Consider the following 18,263-nt stretch of genomic DNA (forward strand, 5'->3'; position numbering starts at 1 on the left):
AGGGATCAATTCCAGCAGGTTTCCCGTGCTAGGACGGCAAGAGGTTATCGATTATCAGGTAACCGCTTTCCCGGAATACCACCAGCATGTTTGATAAACCTCCGGCACGGCATCGTGATACTCCATCAACTTCTCTTCCTACACACCCACGACTGCACTCACAATGTCATCGTCAACACCATTTCGGATCATCATTGTGGGCGGTGGCATCGCAGGACTGGCAGCAGCTATAGCCCTTCGGAAGAACAACCGACAGATTACGATCCTCGAACAATCTCGTCTCAGCGCAGAGATCGGCGCTACGATCTCACTACAACCCAACGCCACAAGGATTCTAGAACAGTCGTTGGGGTTGACAGATCTGCTCAACGGCTCGAACGGCACGGTCGACCACGGATTCAGGATCTACAATGCTGACGGCAAGATGGTGAATGAAATACCTCTACGGAGCAAGACGCAGTATGGCGCAGACCGCATCATGTGGCACCGCGAAGATCTCCACGCCTATCTCAAGAAGGCAGCTACATCCATCGAACGGGATGGCCAGCCTGCAATACTGCGTACTTCGGCACGAGTATCTCGGTGTGACTGTGAAGAAGGCAAGGTCATACTTGAGAATGGTGAGCATTTGGAAGCAGACCTTGTCATTGGCGCGGACGGCATTCACAGTGCTCTACGTACTTCTATACTCGGTCAAGAGGCCCGTCCCAAACCCACAGGTTCCTCGGCATACCGGCTTATGCTGCCAACTGCGATTCTGAATGAGCGCGCGCCACAATTCTACGCAAACATCAACCCAGAGGAGCCCTATACTTCTATGATCATGGCACACTCCTGTCGACTCATCATGGGTCCTGCACGCGGCGGATCACTTTACAGTATCGTTGGACTGGTACCGGACGAGCAGATGAACGAGAATTCCGACAGAGCGCAGTCGTGGGTGACGAGAGGACACCCTGAAAAGATGTTGGAAACATTCAAGGATTTCCCCAGCTGGACCAAAGATGCACTCCGGAATGCCGAAAGCATAGGTCTCTGGCAGCTGCGCGATTTGGATCCGCTAGGTAAATGGCACTCTGGACGCGCGATTATCATTGGGGATGCCGCGCACGCTATGCTACCGACCCAAGGCCAAGGTGCAAGCCAAACCATTGAGGACGCCGAAGCTTTAGGGACGCTCTTCAGTCACATCATTGACAGGCCATCCAAGGATGAAGTGTCTTCGATCCTAGAAGACGTCTTCAAAAACAGACACGAACGTGCAAGCTTGATACAGCGATTCAGCCGGGAAGCCGCGAAGCCTGCAACGGAACGAGGCAGCAATGTGATCAAAATGTGAGTGCAAGTCGCGCAGGTTTTTTGACATGATCTAACCGGAACAGGCACCCTGATGAATTCATGGATTACAACTGCACCTATCGGGGAGTGCATGATTGGGAGCAAAGGCGTTCTATGTCAGCAATAACGGTTGGTCTCAAAACAACAGCAGTGGCTTAGACCAGGTCCCACACTTCGGTCGACACGGGTATTGGCGACACCTGAGCCGCACCCTCTGAATCGATGTTTCTGCTGCAATTGTAGACATGGGCGACATGGCTCGATGAGTGAGGCTTGCAATGTGAAACGTGACTACTCCCGAGGATGTTGAAGGTTCGGCAATTGATATGCCGTCGGCTCGATTGATGTGACGGTTCAGACACACCCCGCATCTGAACAAGGGTAGGGGCGCCCACTTTCCGATGGCCGGAAGCCTTGATGCGCTTTGAACTGCCTGCTCGTATCCCACATTTCCGTTCCTCAGTTCTTGAATTATGTCAGTCGAGATAGCGGTGACCCCAACGAATGCGCGACCCTCGAAACGTAAGCGGACTTCCGATGCGTCAATTGGTGGGCTTCAGTGTCAAGTCTGCCACCGATCATACGAACGTGCCGACCACTTGAACCGACATCTAGACTCACGTAAGTTTCGCTCACCGTTGGCCATCACTCAGCGAAATCCTAACGATGCACAGACCGCAACGAGAGGTCGTTTCATTGTGAGGAGTGCCCTGCAGCGTTCAACCGAAGGGATTTGCTACTCAGGCATCAAGCAACTCACACAAAGAATGCTAAAGATGGGCTCGTAGGCCCATATCGCGTAGCAGAACGTGCCACGAAGGCCTGTAACTCCTGCGTCGTATCAAAAGTCAAATGCGACAATGGAAGGCCATGCAAACGGTGCCAAAAGAAAAGCCTACCATGCCTGACAAAGTCGCCCGATCCGTCACCGCTCGCTCAAGCAGGTGTAGGAGGACAGTCAGCGCAAGTGTTTGCAGCATCTGTTGAAGAGCAGAACAACCCATACCAATTTGACGATGACATACAACTGAACGATGTCTACCTCGACGAGACCAATACTGAAGCGCAAGCTCTACTTGATCTGTACAATACCACTGGTTATACCCAGCATACCATCCCGGCCTTTTTCGAACAAATCATGGTTCCCGCACCCGACTTTTTGGGTAGTGACTACATGCAACCGCCTCCAGATCTTACGGCATGGATGCCAGAGACTGACTGGCTTGGTCAGGTTGACATATTTGGCAATGACTTCACTCCAACTGTCAGCCAGATGCTAGAAGCGCAGACATCGCAGGCTACTGCCTTGCCTTCTGCAACGCCGCCTTTTAATACAGATGTTTCTCACGAGAAGATTGATAGCAACTCCGCGAAGAGGCGCCATGCGGTCTTCAAACAGTCTGCCTGGTAAGCCACACTGACCGATAGACTAATCAGCGCTGACCTGCTTTAGGTTCTGGATCCCCGAGCGTAACCAGCACGCTTTCAGCGAGCACGAAAACATCGCTCTGGACGAGCGCAACGTAGATCTTGCCTCGTCACCACACATGCCATATTCTTCCAACGTTGTGATCCCAGATAAGCTTTCGCCGGCAGCCCGTGACCGCATCTTCCAATTGGTGTCGAAGACTGCACAGAGCCATATCACCATTCCTTCTTTCCCTTCGGCAGAGTGCGTCGACAAGCTGATCAAGGTTGGGATTGCAAAACGAACTGAGACTGATGCATGGATCCATCCGTATACCTTCGAAAGCGAGACTGCCCGGCCAGAATATCTCACTGCCTTGGTGGCAGCTGGGTGCGTATGTTTTGGCGTCCTCTCGGTGAGCAGAACAGGCTTGGCGCTACAGGAGATAGTCCGAGTCGCGTTGAACAGGCTGGTAAGTCTTTTGCAAATACCAGGCTTGACACCAAGTCGAAGGATGTCTAATACGTCTCCAGTCCGAGAATGATAACAGTGTGATACGCGACCTTGAATATCTCCAAGCTTCGATGCTTTGGCTTGATATCGGGGCATTCTGTGGGTACAGGAGGAAGATGGAAATCGCGGAGAGTAGCTTGCAATCTCTTGTCACGGTAAGAAGCTCTGATATGATAGTGTGACACACGTTGACTCTGTAGGCACTACGGCGCGCCGGTAGATTCGATTACATCCGGTATCCTGCAGTTACACCGTCTGCAGAGGATGGCGACGAGGAACTACATGCAAAGTGGAAGCAGTGGGTGGAGCAAGAATCTTACAAGAGGTATGACAGACACAGTAGACTCTGTTTACCCAGCATCTAATACAGACAGGTTGGTGTATCACTTGTTCGAGCACGATATCCACATGACTATGGCCAAACATCGCCCGCCACTTATCAGCTACGCTGAACTTACGCTCATGTTGCCTGCCTCGAAGACCCTGTGGTTGGCACCTTCAGCAGAGACATGGCGAATGCGCTATCTTGATATGGACGTCGTCGCCAGCGCTCCCTCACTGCAAACACTTCTGAAAGACGAAGCTGCCATACACTGTCTTCCTGCCACCATCGACATGCAAGTCGCTCACTCATCTTATCTGCATGGCATTGCTGCCCAAATCTGGGAGTATACACAGCAATCTGCGCTGATGAACGAGAGCAGCGACGCCGCTTCACAGCTCTGGGCTCGATCTCGTCAGGAAAAACTGTTGGTGTATCTTCTCTCATACTCGATGAAGCTGACACTCCCCCGCAGATACCAATACCTTCAACGCGAAGATCTTGTACCTAGCAAACATCCAGCCGTGACCTGTCTGTTCCACCAATTCTTGCAGATGTACCTCCACGTCAACCTCGATCTAATCACGCGCTTCGCCGGCAAATGCGGTGAGAGCGCTGCCAACAGCGCGTACACTCACCTCTCACCCTGGAGCCAAACCAAAGAAGCCAGAGTCGCAATCTGGCATGCTGGACAGGTAGTCCGAGCTGCGCGGCAAATCCCGCCATACCAGATCCGCGGCCCAGATTCCTTCATGTTGTACCATGCCATTATGGTCCTCTGGACATACAGCATGATGACGCGCGACCTAGCGAAGAAGACCGGTACTACGACGCCGATGCGCACACGGCCAAGTTCGCTTCCGGGCAAAGTTATCTACCTCGATGATGCCGCCTCTGATAACCAGGCTGGCGTTAATGCCTTCATTGCTACGAACAGCGGTATACCGTGCCTTCGCATCATCTCTACGCACCAACCAGTGGCATCGGTGTCTGGAGCGATTGCTCGGCCCGAAATCTGCAACCTCAAGTATCCTTCGCAGGTTATGAAGGTGGGCGTTATGCTTCTTGAATCCACACATCCCGATGTGGATCGCGAAACTGGGCCGCCTCTTGTAAGGGCGCTTTGTGGATTGATGGAAGAACTTGGAGGTCTTCGATGAAAGGACTTGGTATATTCCATTGCCATGGCAGAACCCAACGCTTACAATCTCGATGGCTGTCATTCCACATTTCCTTATCAATCAGCACCGTGCTCGCGCACACCTTGATCAAAGGTTGGGGGTCAGGCAGCGTAGTCAACCCAGCGCATTGCAACGAAGAAACAAAGACACTGGTCAAAGAGCGATTAAAATGTATTTCGTGATCTCATAAGCCCGAGCACTTCGCGCTAGACCCTTCCATTCCACAGTACCAAGAAAGCAAAAACATGCTTCGACTCAACATCCCCAGACCCACCCGATAGCCATCGGAAGTCCGATACAGTGCGAAGCCCACGTAACCATCAGAACCGCCGTTCGCCGACGGCAATCATGACAGCATATGTACACCCCACTTAAGCCTTGTTAGAGCCGCGCTTTGAGCCACTCGCAAGATCGGCAAGATCCTCCATGAGGTCATTCCAGATCTGCTTTACCATACCCTCACCCTCCTCACGGGTTGAGGTAAATTTGTTGGCGACAGCCTCAGCGATGCCCTGGTAGCCAGACTGGTTTGTGTCGGACACTTCGGTCATTGCGGAAGGGGAGTGGATGTGGGTACCGTCAGCGGAGACAGTGTAGATTGTGGGCTGCATGGGGATCTAGGAAGCATATCGTTAGCAATCTTGCGCGATAAACAAAAGACAGAGAGTGGGACAAGACTTACGGAATCCTCGCTCTCAGCACCCCGGCTGGCAACGTTGGCCCATGGGATGATAGGGACTCTGATGCCCATGGGCGCGCTTCGGCTCTCCAGGTCGAACTCCGGGAAGTGCATAAAGTCCAGGGTACTGGAATCGCCGACGGACTTTAAACTCCTCGATGTGTTAAAGCGGCGGACTTTGTTGCCGGTCTCGGTAGCCTCGGGGACTGGGATGGTTTGCTCGCCATGAAGGCGGATGGGTCCCGCTGAACGATTTGAGGCATAGGGCTTATCGGTTGTGAGGAGCGATGAAGAGGCAGTCGAACCTGTCATTGACAGCTGGCGGACTGTGAGACGAGGGCCCAGAAGGCGGGGGCCGGCGAGGGCGCTGATGATGCGAACGCTAGGTTTTGAGGCGGCCATTGCGAAGATGTGTGTAGTGTTGATGTATGGGGAAGTTGATGTGAACGAAACGCAAGTGCGCGCGAAGGGGAAGAAGTAGTAGTATGCGAAAGAAGCAAGACGAGCAATTAGTGGTAGATTATAAGACGATAAGGTTTCAGTGACGCAAAGATGCGGGCGTCAGTAAGCTTCGGAAGGCGGCGGGCAATGGGAAGCGCTATCAGGCGAACCGATAGACAGGAACAGGTGTTGAGAGGACAGGAATGACAGCTGAGCTCGCGACACAGTGAGGGGAAGCTCTCCCTTTTCTAAGCCCTCGAGCCTCACAACACAGCAGCGGCGACCACCTTCGGATTCCTTGGCCTGCGTTCTGGAATCTCTACAGAGAGCGGTCAGTGAGCTGTGCTGTACAACGACTCAGGACACCCTCGTGGATTGTTCACTTCATAACGAGTGGGCACATCGGGGATGCAGCGTTGGACTCCGTGGTGCTCAGTGGATGGGAGCTTGCTGGGAGGGAGCTTGGGCCACGTACTATACTGCATGTGGCACAAGGGCTGGCCCGAACCAATGGAAGGGACCCACTCTAGCATGCCCAGCACGTCTCCCCCGCACTTTTGATCATGGTCGCAGCGTGCTCAAATAAACCGTCTGATGTCTTGATTACGACTACGGCACTCGATTGAAGTGAAAATATGATAGTCGTTGAACGTCCACGCACAGCATGTTCGTTCGTGATGGCGTCCACCTTGAACGCAACGGCGCCAAAATGTCGGTGTAGCAGTTGTTGAGCGCACAGTTGCAGGGGGGATCGCCATAGGTTTAGCGATGTCGGCTCCCTCCCGTCACCATGCACAGGACATACTTGTGCCTGTATGATCGGCTCTCCACCCAGTGCGCATAAGCTTCGGTGACACTTTACTGGGCAAATGAGGCGTGCGATAAGGAGATGCGCCCAGCCTATTCTATTTTACCAAGACGTCAAGATCGGGGTCTTGTGATGCCTGCATGCCGACCTTGCATGTATATACGATGCAATCTGGTTGTGGTGGTGTTGTGCTGGGCAGTCTGCATCTCGATGTCGTGCTGGGTCTGCGGCTTGATTCTACTATCCTCGCGATCAATGCTTGCAGCACAGACGGTCAAGGTCGACCAGAAGTTCGAGATTTCTGTCGCAAAGTTTTCCCAAAGGAGTAAAGTGAGGCTGTGAATTCCATGATTAGAAGCGTCCCACCCTGACTAAGATATACCACTGCCCCACTGCGCACCATGTCCACGTACCAAATCTGCACCAGCCGCCTCAAACCAACATTCCCACGCGAATCCACTTACTCAACGACCTTCCAGGTGTCTTCGTCATGTCCTTTAGAGGCTGTTTAGCCAAGTACTAGGACTACCTACTTTCGAAATTTGTCATCAACAAGACAAAAGTCGGCCTGATGGTCTAGTGGTATGATTGTCGCTTCGGGAAAATTATCCTGGATACAGAGTATCTGTTATGTGACAGGCCCCGGGTGTAAGTTGTCACAGTCTTGAGTATGTGAAGTTTAGAATCTAACGTTTGTAAAGTCGAATCCCGGTCAGGCCCACTCTCCTTTTTTGCTCCAGTAAAGCTCATAGAAGCTCCGCACTCTCTGCGTGATTCTCTGCATCTTTTTTTTACCCCCTATTTGTAAACTATAAGATTGGAATTCACCTTTTCCAGAAAACGCTTTCTTTTGCTATGCATGTTTGCTGCCTCCAGACGTGGGGACGAGGACGCATGCAACACATGGAACAGCTTACAACGCGCATCTTCGCATATACCCTGCGTGTATTGAGGAAAGTATAGCATAAACCAATGTCACGACGGGAGATCCTACAATTTGCCCATCTATATGCGCCTCTGCAAAGCACAAGCCTACGAAACGCGCATCCAGTAACTAGACTAGACACCCTCTCGTGCTTGCTTTCACAAACACGCGGTACAGGAACACAAGCGAAAAAACGTTGCAAACCATGCGCGTCTAGAATAGCGGTCACATCAGATCTTTGTCTGGCGTCCCATGCTGTATGATTAAACTTACACACATCAGGATAATTCTCCAGCGTAGCCAAAGCACCAGTCACATCACATCTCAAACGACGAAGGATCAAAGTGAAGGCTTGAAGCTACATTTCCTGTGGTATATACTCTGGTCTAAATCAAGCAACACAACGCCACCGAGCAAAGACGGCTACAAGCAGGCGTCGAGACCCATAATCTCCAAAACAAAACTCCCTGATAGTCTCCAATCCGGGGGTATCAATGACCCTTGGGCGCATACGAAGCAATGAAAGTGGTATCCAAACAAGAAACATGAAGTGACAGAAGGCAGAGGCGTGCATGGTTCGTAGAATCAAGTCGTGAATGCGTGGCAGAATCGTAAAGAGATGAGGGCTGCCAGAGAAAGCAGAGCGTGAAGAAGAAAGTCTATCGCCCGTCATACGAGTCACTAACCCACCCGCTGTTGTTTCCACCAGCGTACATGGGCTGTTGACCGCCCTGTTGGTAGTCGCTCTCTTCTTCAAAGTACTCGCCTCCACTAGAAGCATCGAAACTGCTGCGACCGCTAATATCGCCATCGTCGTCAGGCGGCCCGGCTGGGAGCTGATCCCACTGTATGCCCGCGAGTGCTGGGTACTGAGCGAGAATGGCAGCGGGCAGGAATGGCTGTGGGGCTTGCATGCCACCAGCCTGAGGGAACGACTCGAAGCCTGTTTGCCCGGGCATCATACCACCAAAGTTTTGAGCTGGCATTGGTGCGAACATACCATTGCCATTGTTCAGCTGCTGGTTCTGGCCATCCCATTCACCCTTCTCGCGCGCCTCCTCTTCGAGTAGCGGACGGATACACACGCGGCCTGCCTCGGATCGAAAGTGACGTCCAAGAGCATCTGCACGGGCGAATCGTCGACCGCAGCCCCAGTTGTTGCCATTCTTGAGGTTGCCACGGCAGACAAACTTCTTCTCGCCCGAATGAAGACCTTCATGTCGCTTGCGATCGTGCTGGCGCGCAAAGGCTTTTCCACAGACACTGCAGACGAACGGACGCTCGTCCGTATGTGTGCGCAAATGCGATCGGAGGTTGTAGGCTCGAGTGAAGCGCTTCGGACACAGCGTGCACTGGAAGGTTGCCGGATGCTTCTGTGTGCGCTTTGGGTTGGAGCCATCCGCGGGCGCAGGTCGCGACGGATCTGCAAGATCCAAGATGTAGTCGCGATTGGGTACGCTTGATGTAGAAGAACGGCGCGAGGATTTATTCGAGGGCGAAGGGGAACGAGACTTGGCAGCGTGGGGGGAAAGTGAGCGGTTCACGTCCGAGCCTGGTGTTGATGCGCGCGAGCTCGCACTGCTGAAAGGATCGGATCTGGCGCGAGTTCTGTTTCGGCTGCGTGCTGTTTCGCTGTTAGAAATGGTTGGAAGAATTCCTTGGACTGCTTACATCTGTCTGGCGGGCTCAGCGCATCTATCTGATGCTCGGGCTTGGGTGGTTCAAAGCTTGCCTGCCGTGAAGGCGGTGCGAAGTCAATGTTGATTTCCGGCGGCGACATGGCGTCGGCCTGACCGAACTCAGGCACAGGCTGGTTCAGTGAGGGGAACGGCTCAGCTTGACCTGGGTAGCTATTCATGTCTGGAGGCGCATACGGGTTCATGTTCTGTGTGAGACCAAAGGTTTCGGGCTGGAATTGCGGAAGGACTTGTTGATTCGTTGGAAGCAGACGAGGCGAGATGTGAGGGCTGTTACCCGCGCTCATGTGCGCATTGCTGCTGTTCAGATTGAATCGGTCGAATCCTGGTACAGGGTCCTGGAACAGCTGGGGGTCGTTCTGTGCGTTGATGAGGGGTGACGGCTGCTCATTGTCCAAGCTGTCCTGGTGGTGCAGGTACGGCGAGTTGTGCACCGACGATGCGTGTACAGAGGACGCAGCATCGCTGTTGCCCCTAGACCTAGACCTGTGCTGGCCAAACCCGCCCGCCATCTGCCCCCATTCCGTAATCTGACCGTAGGCTGCGTTGGGGTCTAATGACGTGTGTCGCGAATGCCCGGGTGATCTGAAGGGGCCTTGGTTCAGGTTCGGCGAAGCATGTGGGCTCGGAGAATGGTGGTTGTTCATGTTGGGCAGCAGGTGCGGCGGGGTAGGCGCGTTGTGCTGTGTGGCTGCCATCTGGTGCATAAGATCGGAAGGGTCAATGGACTGGTTGTGTTGCGACTGGCTGTCGAGCATGTGCGGGTCAAGCGTGTTCCCAAGATACGACGGCAGCGATTGGTTCTGGCCGAGGTCGTTGGCCTGGAAGAAGTTGGCGTAGTCGGCGTTGGTGGAGTTGGCGATGTCGAGTGGGTCGGGCGAGATGTTGCTGCCTTGGGGGCCGAATTGCGGAGTGTTGTGCTGCGAAATGTTCTGCGCAGCTTGGAAGAAAGCTGGGTCGGCAAAGGTGTTCTGTTGGGGGAATGGCTGGCCTTGGGTCGTGGTGAGGAAGTGCGTGTTGTTTAGCCCCGCGCTGGTGACGGCGTACGAGGATGGGTCTTGAGCAGGATCGAAGCCCAGGCCGACGTTGTGCTGGTGCTGGAAGGGCGCATGTGGGCTGGGCGAGGGAGAGTGCGCCTTATGAATGCGCTGGCCGACTGAGGGAGAGCGCCCTCGCTGTTGGATGTCCATGATGTAGGTGCTGGATTCGCGTGTGCCCAAGAATAGGTGGGATGTGGAGGAGGGAGCCCTGGAGGCCGCGCTTGGGCCAACGTGGAGAGCTTCGTAGACACCAAGAATCAACGGCCGGCTGTGAGTGGTCGAATATCCTCCAGGTACACGCAATGTCGTCGGGTTACTGGCTTGTCTGCTGAGGCTGGTGAGTGTGAAGGAGGCGCAGTGTAGTCGTCGGTCGCAGGACACAGCCCACCTCACGAAGAGCGACGGCGCTGGAAGCGGCCTAGTCCGCTATAATTAGCCCCGCAATGGGAGAGCCCGCTGCAAAGTTCCTTGTGTGTTCCTTGGTTTCAGACTCTTGAGAGACGTGAAACCACGAGCTAGGGGATGCGTTATGCGTTGTTCTTCTGCCCGCCGGTGATGACGTCGGGAGCAACGCGGGCGAGGGCGCTGGACGTGGGCGGTAGCAATGGCGACAAGCAAGCGCGGCTGCGAGTCCCTGAGAGATACGCGCTGGCCGACGTGGATCGTTGTCGCGTGATAGTCGCAAAGCAATTCGCGGGTTTAGGTTCGGTGGAATAGAGCTGACCGCTACTGGCATTCGGTCTTGGGGAATCACTGTGTTCAACTGCTCACTCCGCCCCAGCCTTATACAACGACTTAGCTTGCGCATATTCACGCGGGCCGTCCATTGGTGAAGCGTCTAATAGCCGGCTACGGCGGGCGGTCGACGACACCGCTTGAGAACATCAAAGTGATGCCGAGCCGTCACAAAACGTTCGAATCACACTCTCGGCGACCAATCCGACGGGCAACACTACTGGCCCAATTTCACACACCGCGCGATTCTTTGGCGCGAAGACCATTCGGCGAGCCGTCGCGTCCCTGAGGTCATTACCCGTAGGCCCACTGAGCGTTCTCTGCACTGCCTCGCTCGAACCAACGTCGCAAGGCGCACTTTCTCAAGGCGTACTCCCATGTCCCCACAAACCAAGCCCTCGCTCCTATGCTCGACAACGTTGTGAGATGCATTACTTAGCTACGATAATAATAGCATATTTGGTCCCAATCGTGTGTTTTCGCAGAGCCGCACAAGTGCATGTGCATCGGGTCCACATCTCGACCATATACTACTTGTGCTAATAGCATGACGCTTCAGGCCACCAAATCTACCCAAACTTTAGGCCTTGTGCAGGGTCCCACCGCCCATCTTGTGGAGGACCAGCAGAAGGTCGAGCGTTCCCGGATGATGTAGGCACCCCACCAAACCGGATTCCAACTTCTGGTGTCCACATACCAGACGGCGGGGGTACGTTTGCTCTCGTGGGAGTTGGGGCTGCCAGAGGTTCTTCCGCATGTGCAGTCGCACCATAATGCGGGTTCTGTGCATCTGCCGCTTTCTGCTGATGTAATGAGTTTGTCGTTGCTTGCTGGAGGCCGAGGGAGCTCATTCGAGTAGTGAGATCGCTGGGACCATTAGCATAGGCGTTGGAACTAGTTGTTGCATTTGCATACCTTTCTAGATGTGACGCTTCTGACTTGCGATTGTAAGCAAAAGTGCGCGCCTCATCTCGAAATCGATTTACGATCTTAGCTAGGTCATTGTAGAACTTTCGCCCAACGTCGAGATTCGAGATGATCTCCTTGTACTTGAAGTATGCGTTTTCTAAATTCTGCAACGCTTGCTCACGCTTCTTGGTGGATTGATCGCCACGACGAGCGATCAGGAAAGCCGCGTTTGCATCTTGCAGTCGCTTGATAGCTTCTGCCTGCTCCTTCTCTTCTTCTTGGATCATGTCTTGGTCGGCATCGTACATCTGAAGACGCTTGTCGAAAAGCCCTTCAAACTGCACAGCCTCGATTGTCTGCATAGGGTACTCCCGTTCTAAGCGAGCAGCTTCGCGCAACAGCTCCGGATCTAGCCTGCTGTCAGAATATGGCTCATGTAGGGATGCATGGGACTTACTTATGTCGTCCTGCTTCGCCTTTGTTCGCAACGCCTCGATCTTCCGCCGTCGCCTGCTCTCGAGCCTGCTGACTTCATTGAAGCTGCCACGGAGCTTACCGGCCTCGCGCTCGACATCGCCAGTGATGGCAGGTCTCCGACCGCTCGGGACGTAGTTTTCGAGTTCGTGATCCGGTCCACTGAGCAGTCGTATGAAGTGCTCATTCTCCTTCAACTTCGTCTTTACGATATTATCACTGTTAGTAGCAGCCTTGAAGTAGCCGTCGATTTCGTTGATCTGGGCATAGAGCTTAGGCGCTGCTTGCTCTGCGGGTGGTCGTGTCCAGCGTTCTGTGCCAAACTTGCGTCGTGCGCCTTCGTCCTCTGTCGCTTCGGACCTCAGGATATCGACACCCTCTTGATATATAGCTTGGTCGGTGTACATGAGCTTTTTCGTATCCTCCATTGAGCGCAAGAGACGGTTGATACCGTCTTGTTGACGGATCTCTTCAGCGTGCGCTACAAGACCAGGGGGAAGTCCTAGTGGCTTCTCAAGAGCCTGCAAGGAGCCGGGCAAGTTCAAGCTGCGGAGTACCTCGTGAATCTTATTTGTCAATGACTCTAGCTCTTCTACAATGGTACCGTTGACTAGTCGATCCCGGCGGTCTACGTAGATGCTAGCAGCCAGATGTACTGAGTAGGGCACCAGCTTGGAGAAGAGTGCTGGGCCGAGCTCGCCGCGCTCTCCCAGCATCGAATTAGACTCGGCTATCTCCTTGGGGACTCTCGAGACTACCATGTTGGCTCGATCCAGGATCTTGAGCTCTGCCTTTGGTGGTACAGGTAACAGGTAGATCATGTCATTGTCCTTTTCGGCCCGCTTCAGGTCCTCCGTTATCCGGTTCTTCAAGCCGTTGAGATCTGCAAGCACAACTTTGTTGATGTAGCGCTGCTCCTTGAGAGCCTCGTTGACGCACGTAAGACTGTCGCGTAGCCGTGCGACTTCCTCGCCATACTTGCGCTTCTCGAGAGAATCGCAGGCTGCGCGGTATTGTGCAGCAGCCGCAAAGTGGTGATGTTTTGCCGTCATATGATGTATCCACTCGCTGCTGATAGCGTCCGATTGTATGCCTGCGTCTCCCGCCTCGTTGTATAGATCGGATACGCGGGCGGCTAGTTTGGCGATGGTCGCGTCTTTCATCCCGTCCTTGACAGCCTTCTGCCAGAAGCACTCCTGTCCTTGAGCCAGCATGAGCTTTTCCAAGCACTCAAGTGTCATGAGGTCCATGTCTTCAGGCGGCTCTGTCCGCAGCTCCGGCAGGATAGTATTCCTCAAGTGTGACAAGACTCCGGCTGCGAGGCAAAAGTTGTTGGCTGCCATCTTCAGCCCGTCTGGTGTGCTCCGGTTCGACGACATGGCCAGCTGGGAGTACATGGCCGCGAGGTTGAACATGATATTCGCGAGTTCGAAGCGGAGGTTGTTGCGCGATGTCGGGCGGCTCGTGTTGTACCCCAGCGCAGGATACCAGGGGAATTCGACGCCGATGTCGATGGGGAACTTTCCGCTCAGCCATATTAGCTGTGCGGCGTACTGCTGCAGCTTCGGGATGTTGCTCGGGTGGGGTTCTTGGGCGTGGGTGGCGACGGACCGCAGCTTCTCGATGGTCTCGAGGTCTTTGGTGAACATATCGGGATGCTGGTCATATTTGGAGGATATGTACTGCTTGATGGCGTCGGTGAGGTTCACAGAGTGCGAGCGCCGGAACGGGAGGAACAGGATGTTGCTGGCCATGGTGCGGGTTGTGTCGACTGCTAGCTGGCTGCTGTACTCAAAGTCATGGGCAAGAAATGTTTGGCCGTGTTTACAGGCGGCAGTGGGCGACGTCACCGCCCAACCGCCTGGGCGTGCGAGGCATGCAGCTTGAGCCCCGCGCTAGCCAACGTGGGGCGGGCGCGGCCTCAGGGTTCAGCAATCCACCTGCAGGAACGGGCTCAGCACATGCGAGACGTGGACATGGCAATTTACGGGTCGCGGCATCCAAGACACCGTGTCCCCATGTCAGAGCACCGGCGAGGACACCTGATCGTGTGCTCCCGGACCCTCACTGAGCATGTTTCATGCCACCAGAGTATCGCCATGTCAAACGAGACACGGACTTTGTACATACATGGCTGAGGCGCGCGCGGTTCCACAACCCGGAAATGTCGTGATGGAGGCTCAATATGTCAGCGGGGCGCGACGGCAATCTATAACAATCTAGCCGAATTGCACCACCATCTTGAAACTTGCTCATCCGCTCGTCGCAACGTCCTTCCGCTAGTGATACCTATATATACTAGTCACAGCTCCTCTCTTCGCGGTTATCAAACAAACACAACCACGCCACATCGAAGCCCCGCGACCCGCACTGAACCTCGGACTTTGCCAGCAGCACCACCTACAAACTCCTACACCATGACGCACACCTACAAGTTCAACGTTGCCATGAGCTGCGGCGGCTGCTCTGGCGCTATTGAGCGCGTCCTCAAGAAGCTCGAGGGTCAGTTTCCGATGCAGTATGCGCCGGCGGTCCAGGAATAACGTTCTAACTACTTCGTAGGTGTTGAGTCGTACAACGTCTCGCTCGAGAACCAGACCGCCGAGATCACCGCCGCCGATTCGCTATCCTACGACACCGTCCTCGAGAAGATCAAGAAGACTGGCAAGACCGTCAAGTCCGGCGAGGCTGACGGTGAGGCCAAGGACATCTAGAGAGTGCAACGCAGCATGCACCTACGACAGCCTTTTTCTATATTGTGTTTGGGTCAACGAGCGATGGATTTCACGGCTGTGTTTGTGCGCACGCTCTGACTTTGAGCTGCCGCCACGGCCCTCTACATCTGGTGCGATTTTGTAGATGCAGCGAATAAATGAAGAATACCCTCCCACCCTGAATCCACCCCTGACTATGTGAGATACCAAAGTCGCTTTCGGGCGCGATGCAGGTCAAGACATGAATAATGTAGCACGTTCGAATCATTTCAGGGGGTTCCGATAGAGTCAAGAGCGGTGCACATGCGCCATCACGGTCCCCAGCGTCGCGGCATCTCGGTGTTCCACCAGATTGCTCCTGCCCCAAGCGGCGCGCAGACGTCACATGCCACGAGCTGAAGCCGGGTCGCCACGCATCATCGCGAAGCCACCGTATCCAAGCTCCCCCATCACAATTCCCATTGCTATCTTGGTCACAACAAATCTCCGGCCCTGATGTAATCCCGCGACAGCTAACCAGCAAATTCTGGTGCCTAAGCCTTAAGGCGCTCCGTCGGACCTCTTAGCCTTGAGCTCAATCTGAACTACTCCGACTTCTTCCTTTAACTCCGCTCACAGCCACCGTCTATTTCAGCGAAGCTAAGGCCAAGGTTATCCATTTAATCTAGCTCTATAAACCTTATTTCTACTCTTGCTAGGTATTAAAATTCCTTATAGAAACCTAGGCCTCTAATAGTAGTGATAATACCTCTAGCTTGCCCTTAAGCCTAAGATGCTCTTTATGCGTTTAGCAGTAGAGCTAATAATATAAGCAAATTACTTATAATAATAGCTATGTTATTAAGCTTATTAAGAAGCTCTAGAGAAAGGTAGGTAGCGTAGAGAAGCTATATTTAACTATTGTTAAACCTCTTATATTAGAGTTTTTAGTAGGTGCAGCTGCACTAGAATAGGCTAGCGTTGTTATACTAGCTATAGGTAGAATAGGTAAGGGCTTATATATTAGCTGCTAAGGTGTAGCTAGGGTAGAGAGTAACCTTCTAAAGTTAGACTAAATGTTATATAAGAGAGGGGATTTAATGTACTTATGCAGCTATATTTGTAGTAATCTATATTAGTAGAGGTTTATAGGCTAAAAATTTTAGCTTAAAATACTTAATAAAGGCTAGGCAGTAGTAGTAATATAACTAATAGTTGCCTCTAGTAGGGTACTAGTTTCTAGTAAAGAGAGCTAACGATAACCTTGGCGAATCATCTTGGAGTTGTTTCAATGCGTTCAAGTGCTTATCCGCGTTTTCGGCGCTCCCGTTACGCGTGCCGCTTACCGAACGCGTTCGTCCACTGGCATGGATGCGAATTGCGATGCCTAGTCTCTCATCACGGCAGTCTGCGAGGTGAAGAACAGGCAGTCACGTCTAAACTGGAGCCGCCATAGACGACACACGTTCCCAACTTGATTCGAACGCAAAGCGATATGGGCCTGTATACGCCTTGCTGCACGATAGGAGTTTGGTCGGGAGCAGTCGGTCACGAACGGCTTCTAACCGGACTGAGTCAGCGAGCTTCCAAGGGCACCAAGGGGCTGAGCCGCACCTCACTAATGCAGATCATCGTACAGTGGGGGATGCGTATCCGTATGACGCTTGACAATACTCTTGCCCTGTTCACTGCTACCTTGGTTTCAGGGATGTACGAGAGCTTACAACCTGGAGTGTATAAAGCTATCCTGAGGCCGCACGGTAACATTACCATACATACCAGCTCATTCTAGCAAAACACATATTCATCAGTCAATTTCAATCTCCACTCTATCATACCGACCGTCACATTCCCTCATGCCGTCTCCACCAAGAAGCGCAATATCATTCCCGAGCCAGGCCGACCTCTTCTATTTCTGCACCACCTCATCAACCTCCGAAGAAGACCTTAACATCCACTATGCACCTCCATCAAAGTCCTCCTTACGCATCGGCGTGCTAGTACTCAGCAACGACCAAATCCAACTAGCCGATCTAGCCGCACTTGACCTCCTCGCCATGGTGGGAAGAAACAGAATCAGCAGAATGCACGCCACGGCATCCGCCATGGACTCGGCCGTGGACGAAATCGACATTCGATATGTCAGTGTGACCGGAGAGGGGAGTTTTCCTGTCACGGCTGGCACGCGAATGCCGGTGACGGTGAGCTAAGCTTCGAATTGCTCCGTATCGAAAACACGATCGACACGACCACCCATCCATCCATCCATCCATCCATACCCTCCAAACAGCCATCTCCTCTGGCCAAGAAGAGCCACCCTTTTTGGTCGTGCTGGATTCGCCTGGTCTTGACTGCTCACAAGTAGTCATCTCTGACAAGTCTAGCAGGGAGGTAAAGGTCAACACGAGCCCCTACCCACTATTCGCTTCAACTTCTGTTTCGAGTACTGTGACTGACGATTAACTAGAACTCGTTTGACAATGCGCCTCAATTCGACATCCTCATCATCCCTGGATCCTTCTCATCGACCGCAATGCCAGTAGAAGCTATCTCCTTCCTCACCTCGCAATGTCTAAACCCCAATCTCATCGCTATCATGAGCATATCCTCAGGAATCTATCCCCTCGTCCAAGCAGGCATCTTACACGGAACACGAGCCGCAGCACCCAGATCGCTACTCCCAATGCTGCAGCAACAGTATCCCGAGACGCTATGGCAGCATTCGTCCTGGGCCCGCCACGAGAAAGTGTGGTCGAGCAACTCGGCCGTTTCGGCTCTCGATATGGTTTCGACGTGGATGCGCGAGTACTTTTGGGATAGGAGCGAGACGGTTGACTTTGCGCTTACGGCTGCGGGTATTGGCTCGCTTTATGACTATAATCACTGCGATTATTGATGAGTTTATGAGGATGGTGAGCATGGAATGGCGTTGTTTGGATATCATCTCAACTCTGTATAACAAGGGCACTGTTTTTGGCGACAATGAGGCGTTCTTGGAATGTTATATAGATTTGTAAGAGATTTTGTCGCAGACATGCATGTGAAATCGTGACTGAGCTCCCGTGCCCGTTTGCAGCCACAGAAAGCCACGAAGGGCCAT

The 18,263-nt window shown here is 53.2% G+C and overlaps 6 protein-coding genes across 6 annotated transcripts; 3 read left to right on the forward strand and 3 right to left on the reverse strand.

The window, feature by feature from the left end:
- Nucleotides 1-163: 163 nt before the first annotated feature.
- Nucleotides 164-4,741, forward strand: J4E83_003228 (uncharacterized protein; the record flags this gene model as incomplete). The annotated part of the gene is made up of 9 exons (XM_049330165.1): nt 164-1,335; nt 1,383-1,467; nt 1,899-1,959; nt 2,316-2,745; nt 2,792-3,218; nt 3,280-3,414; nt 3,460-3,584; nt 3,634-4,008; nt 4,057-4,741. The coding sequence occupies 9 exons, from the start codon at nt 164-166 to the stop codon at nt 4,739-4,741; spliced, it is 3,495 nt and encodes a 1,164-aa protein (XP_049190661.1).
- A 392-nt stretch (nt 4,742-5,133) lies between these two features.
- J4E83_003229 (uncharacterized protein) lies at nt 5,134-5,843 on the reverse strand (the record flags this gene model as incomplete). The annotated part of the gene is made up of 2 exons (XM_049330166.1): nt 5,134-5,379; nt 5,445-5,843. 2 exons carry the CDS (start codon nt 5,841-5,843, stop codon nt 5,134-5,136), a joined length of 645 nt encoding a protein of 214 aa, XP_049190662.1.
- Nucleotides 5,844-8,274: 2,431 nt separating this feature from the next.
- On the reverse strand, nt 8,275-10,502 carry J4E83_003230 (uncharacterized protein; the record flags this gene model as incomplete). Its single annotated transcript, XM_049330167.1, has 2 exons — nt 8,275-9,239; nt 9,287-10,502. The coding sequence occupies 2 exons, from the start codon at nt 10,500-10,502 to the stop codon at nt 8,275-8,277; spliced, it is 2,181 nt and encodes a 726-aa protein (XP_049190663.1).
- Nucleotides 10,503-11,656: 1,154 nt separating this feature from the next.
- J4E83_003231 (uncharacterized protein) lies at nt 11,657-14,224 on the reverse strand (the record flags this gene model as incomplete). Its single annotated transcript, XM_049330168.1, has 3 exons — nt 11,657-11,954; nt 12,003-12,405; nt 12,454-14,224. The coding sequence occupies 3 exons, from the start codon at nt 14,222-14,224 to the stop codon at nt 11,657-11,659; spliced, it is 2,472 nt and encodes an 823-aa protein (XP_049190664.1).
- A 663-nt stretch (nt 14,225-14,887) lies between these two features.
- Nucleotides 14,888-15,184, forward strand: J4E83_003232 (uncharacterized protein; the record flags this gene model as incomplete). Its single annotated transcript, XM_049330169.1, has 2 exons — nt 14,888-14,972; nt 15,033-15,184. 2 exons carry the CDS (start codon nt 14,888-14,890, stop codon nt 15,182-15,184), a joined length of 237 nt encoding a protein of 78 aa, XP_049190665.1.
- A 1,835-nt stretch (nt 15,185-17,019) lies between these two features.
- J4E83_003233 (uncharacterized protein) lies at nt 17,020-18,059 on the forward strand (the record flags this gene model as incomplete). Its single annotated transcript, XM_049330170.1, has 2 exons — nt 17,020-17,364; nt 17,631-18,059. The coding sequence occupies 2 exons, from the start codon at nt 17,020-17,022 to the stop codon at nt 18,057-18,059; spliced, it is 774 nt and encodes a 257-aa protein (XP_049190666.1).
- Nucleotides 18,060-18,263: the final 204 nt, after the last annotated feature.

This window comes from Alternaria metachromatica, assembly GCF_023757995.1.
Source record: "Alternaria metachromatica strain BMP 0045 chromosome Unknown scaffold_5, whole genome shotgun sequence".
In the NCBI taxonomy this organism is placed as follows: domain Eukaryota; kingdom Fungi; phylum Ascomycota; class Dothideomycetes; order Pleosporales; family Pleosporaceae; genus Alternaria; species Alternaria metachromatica.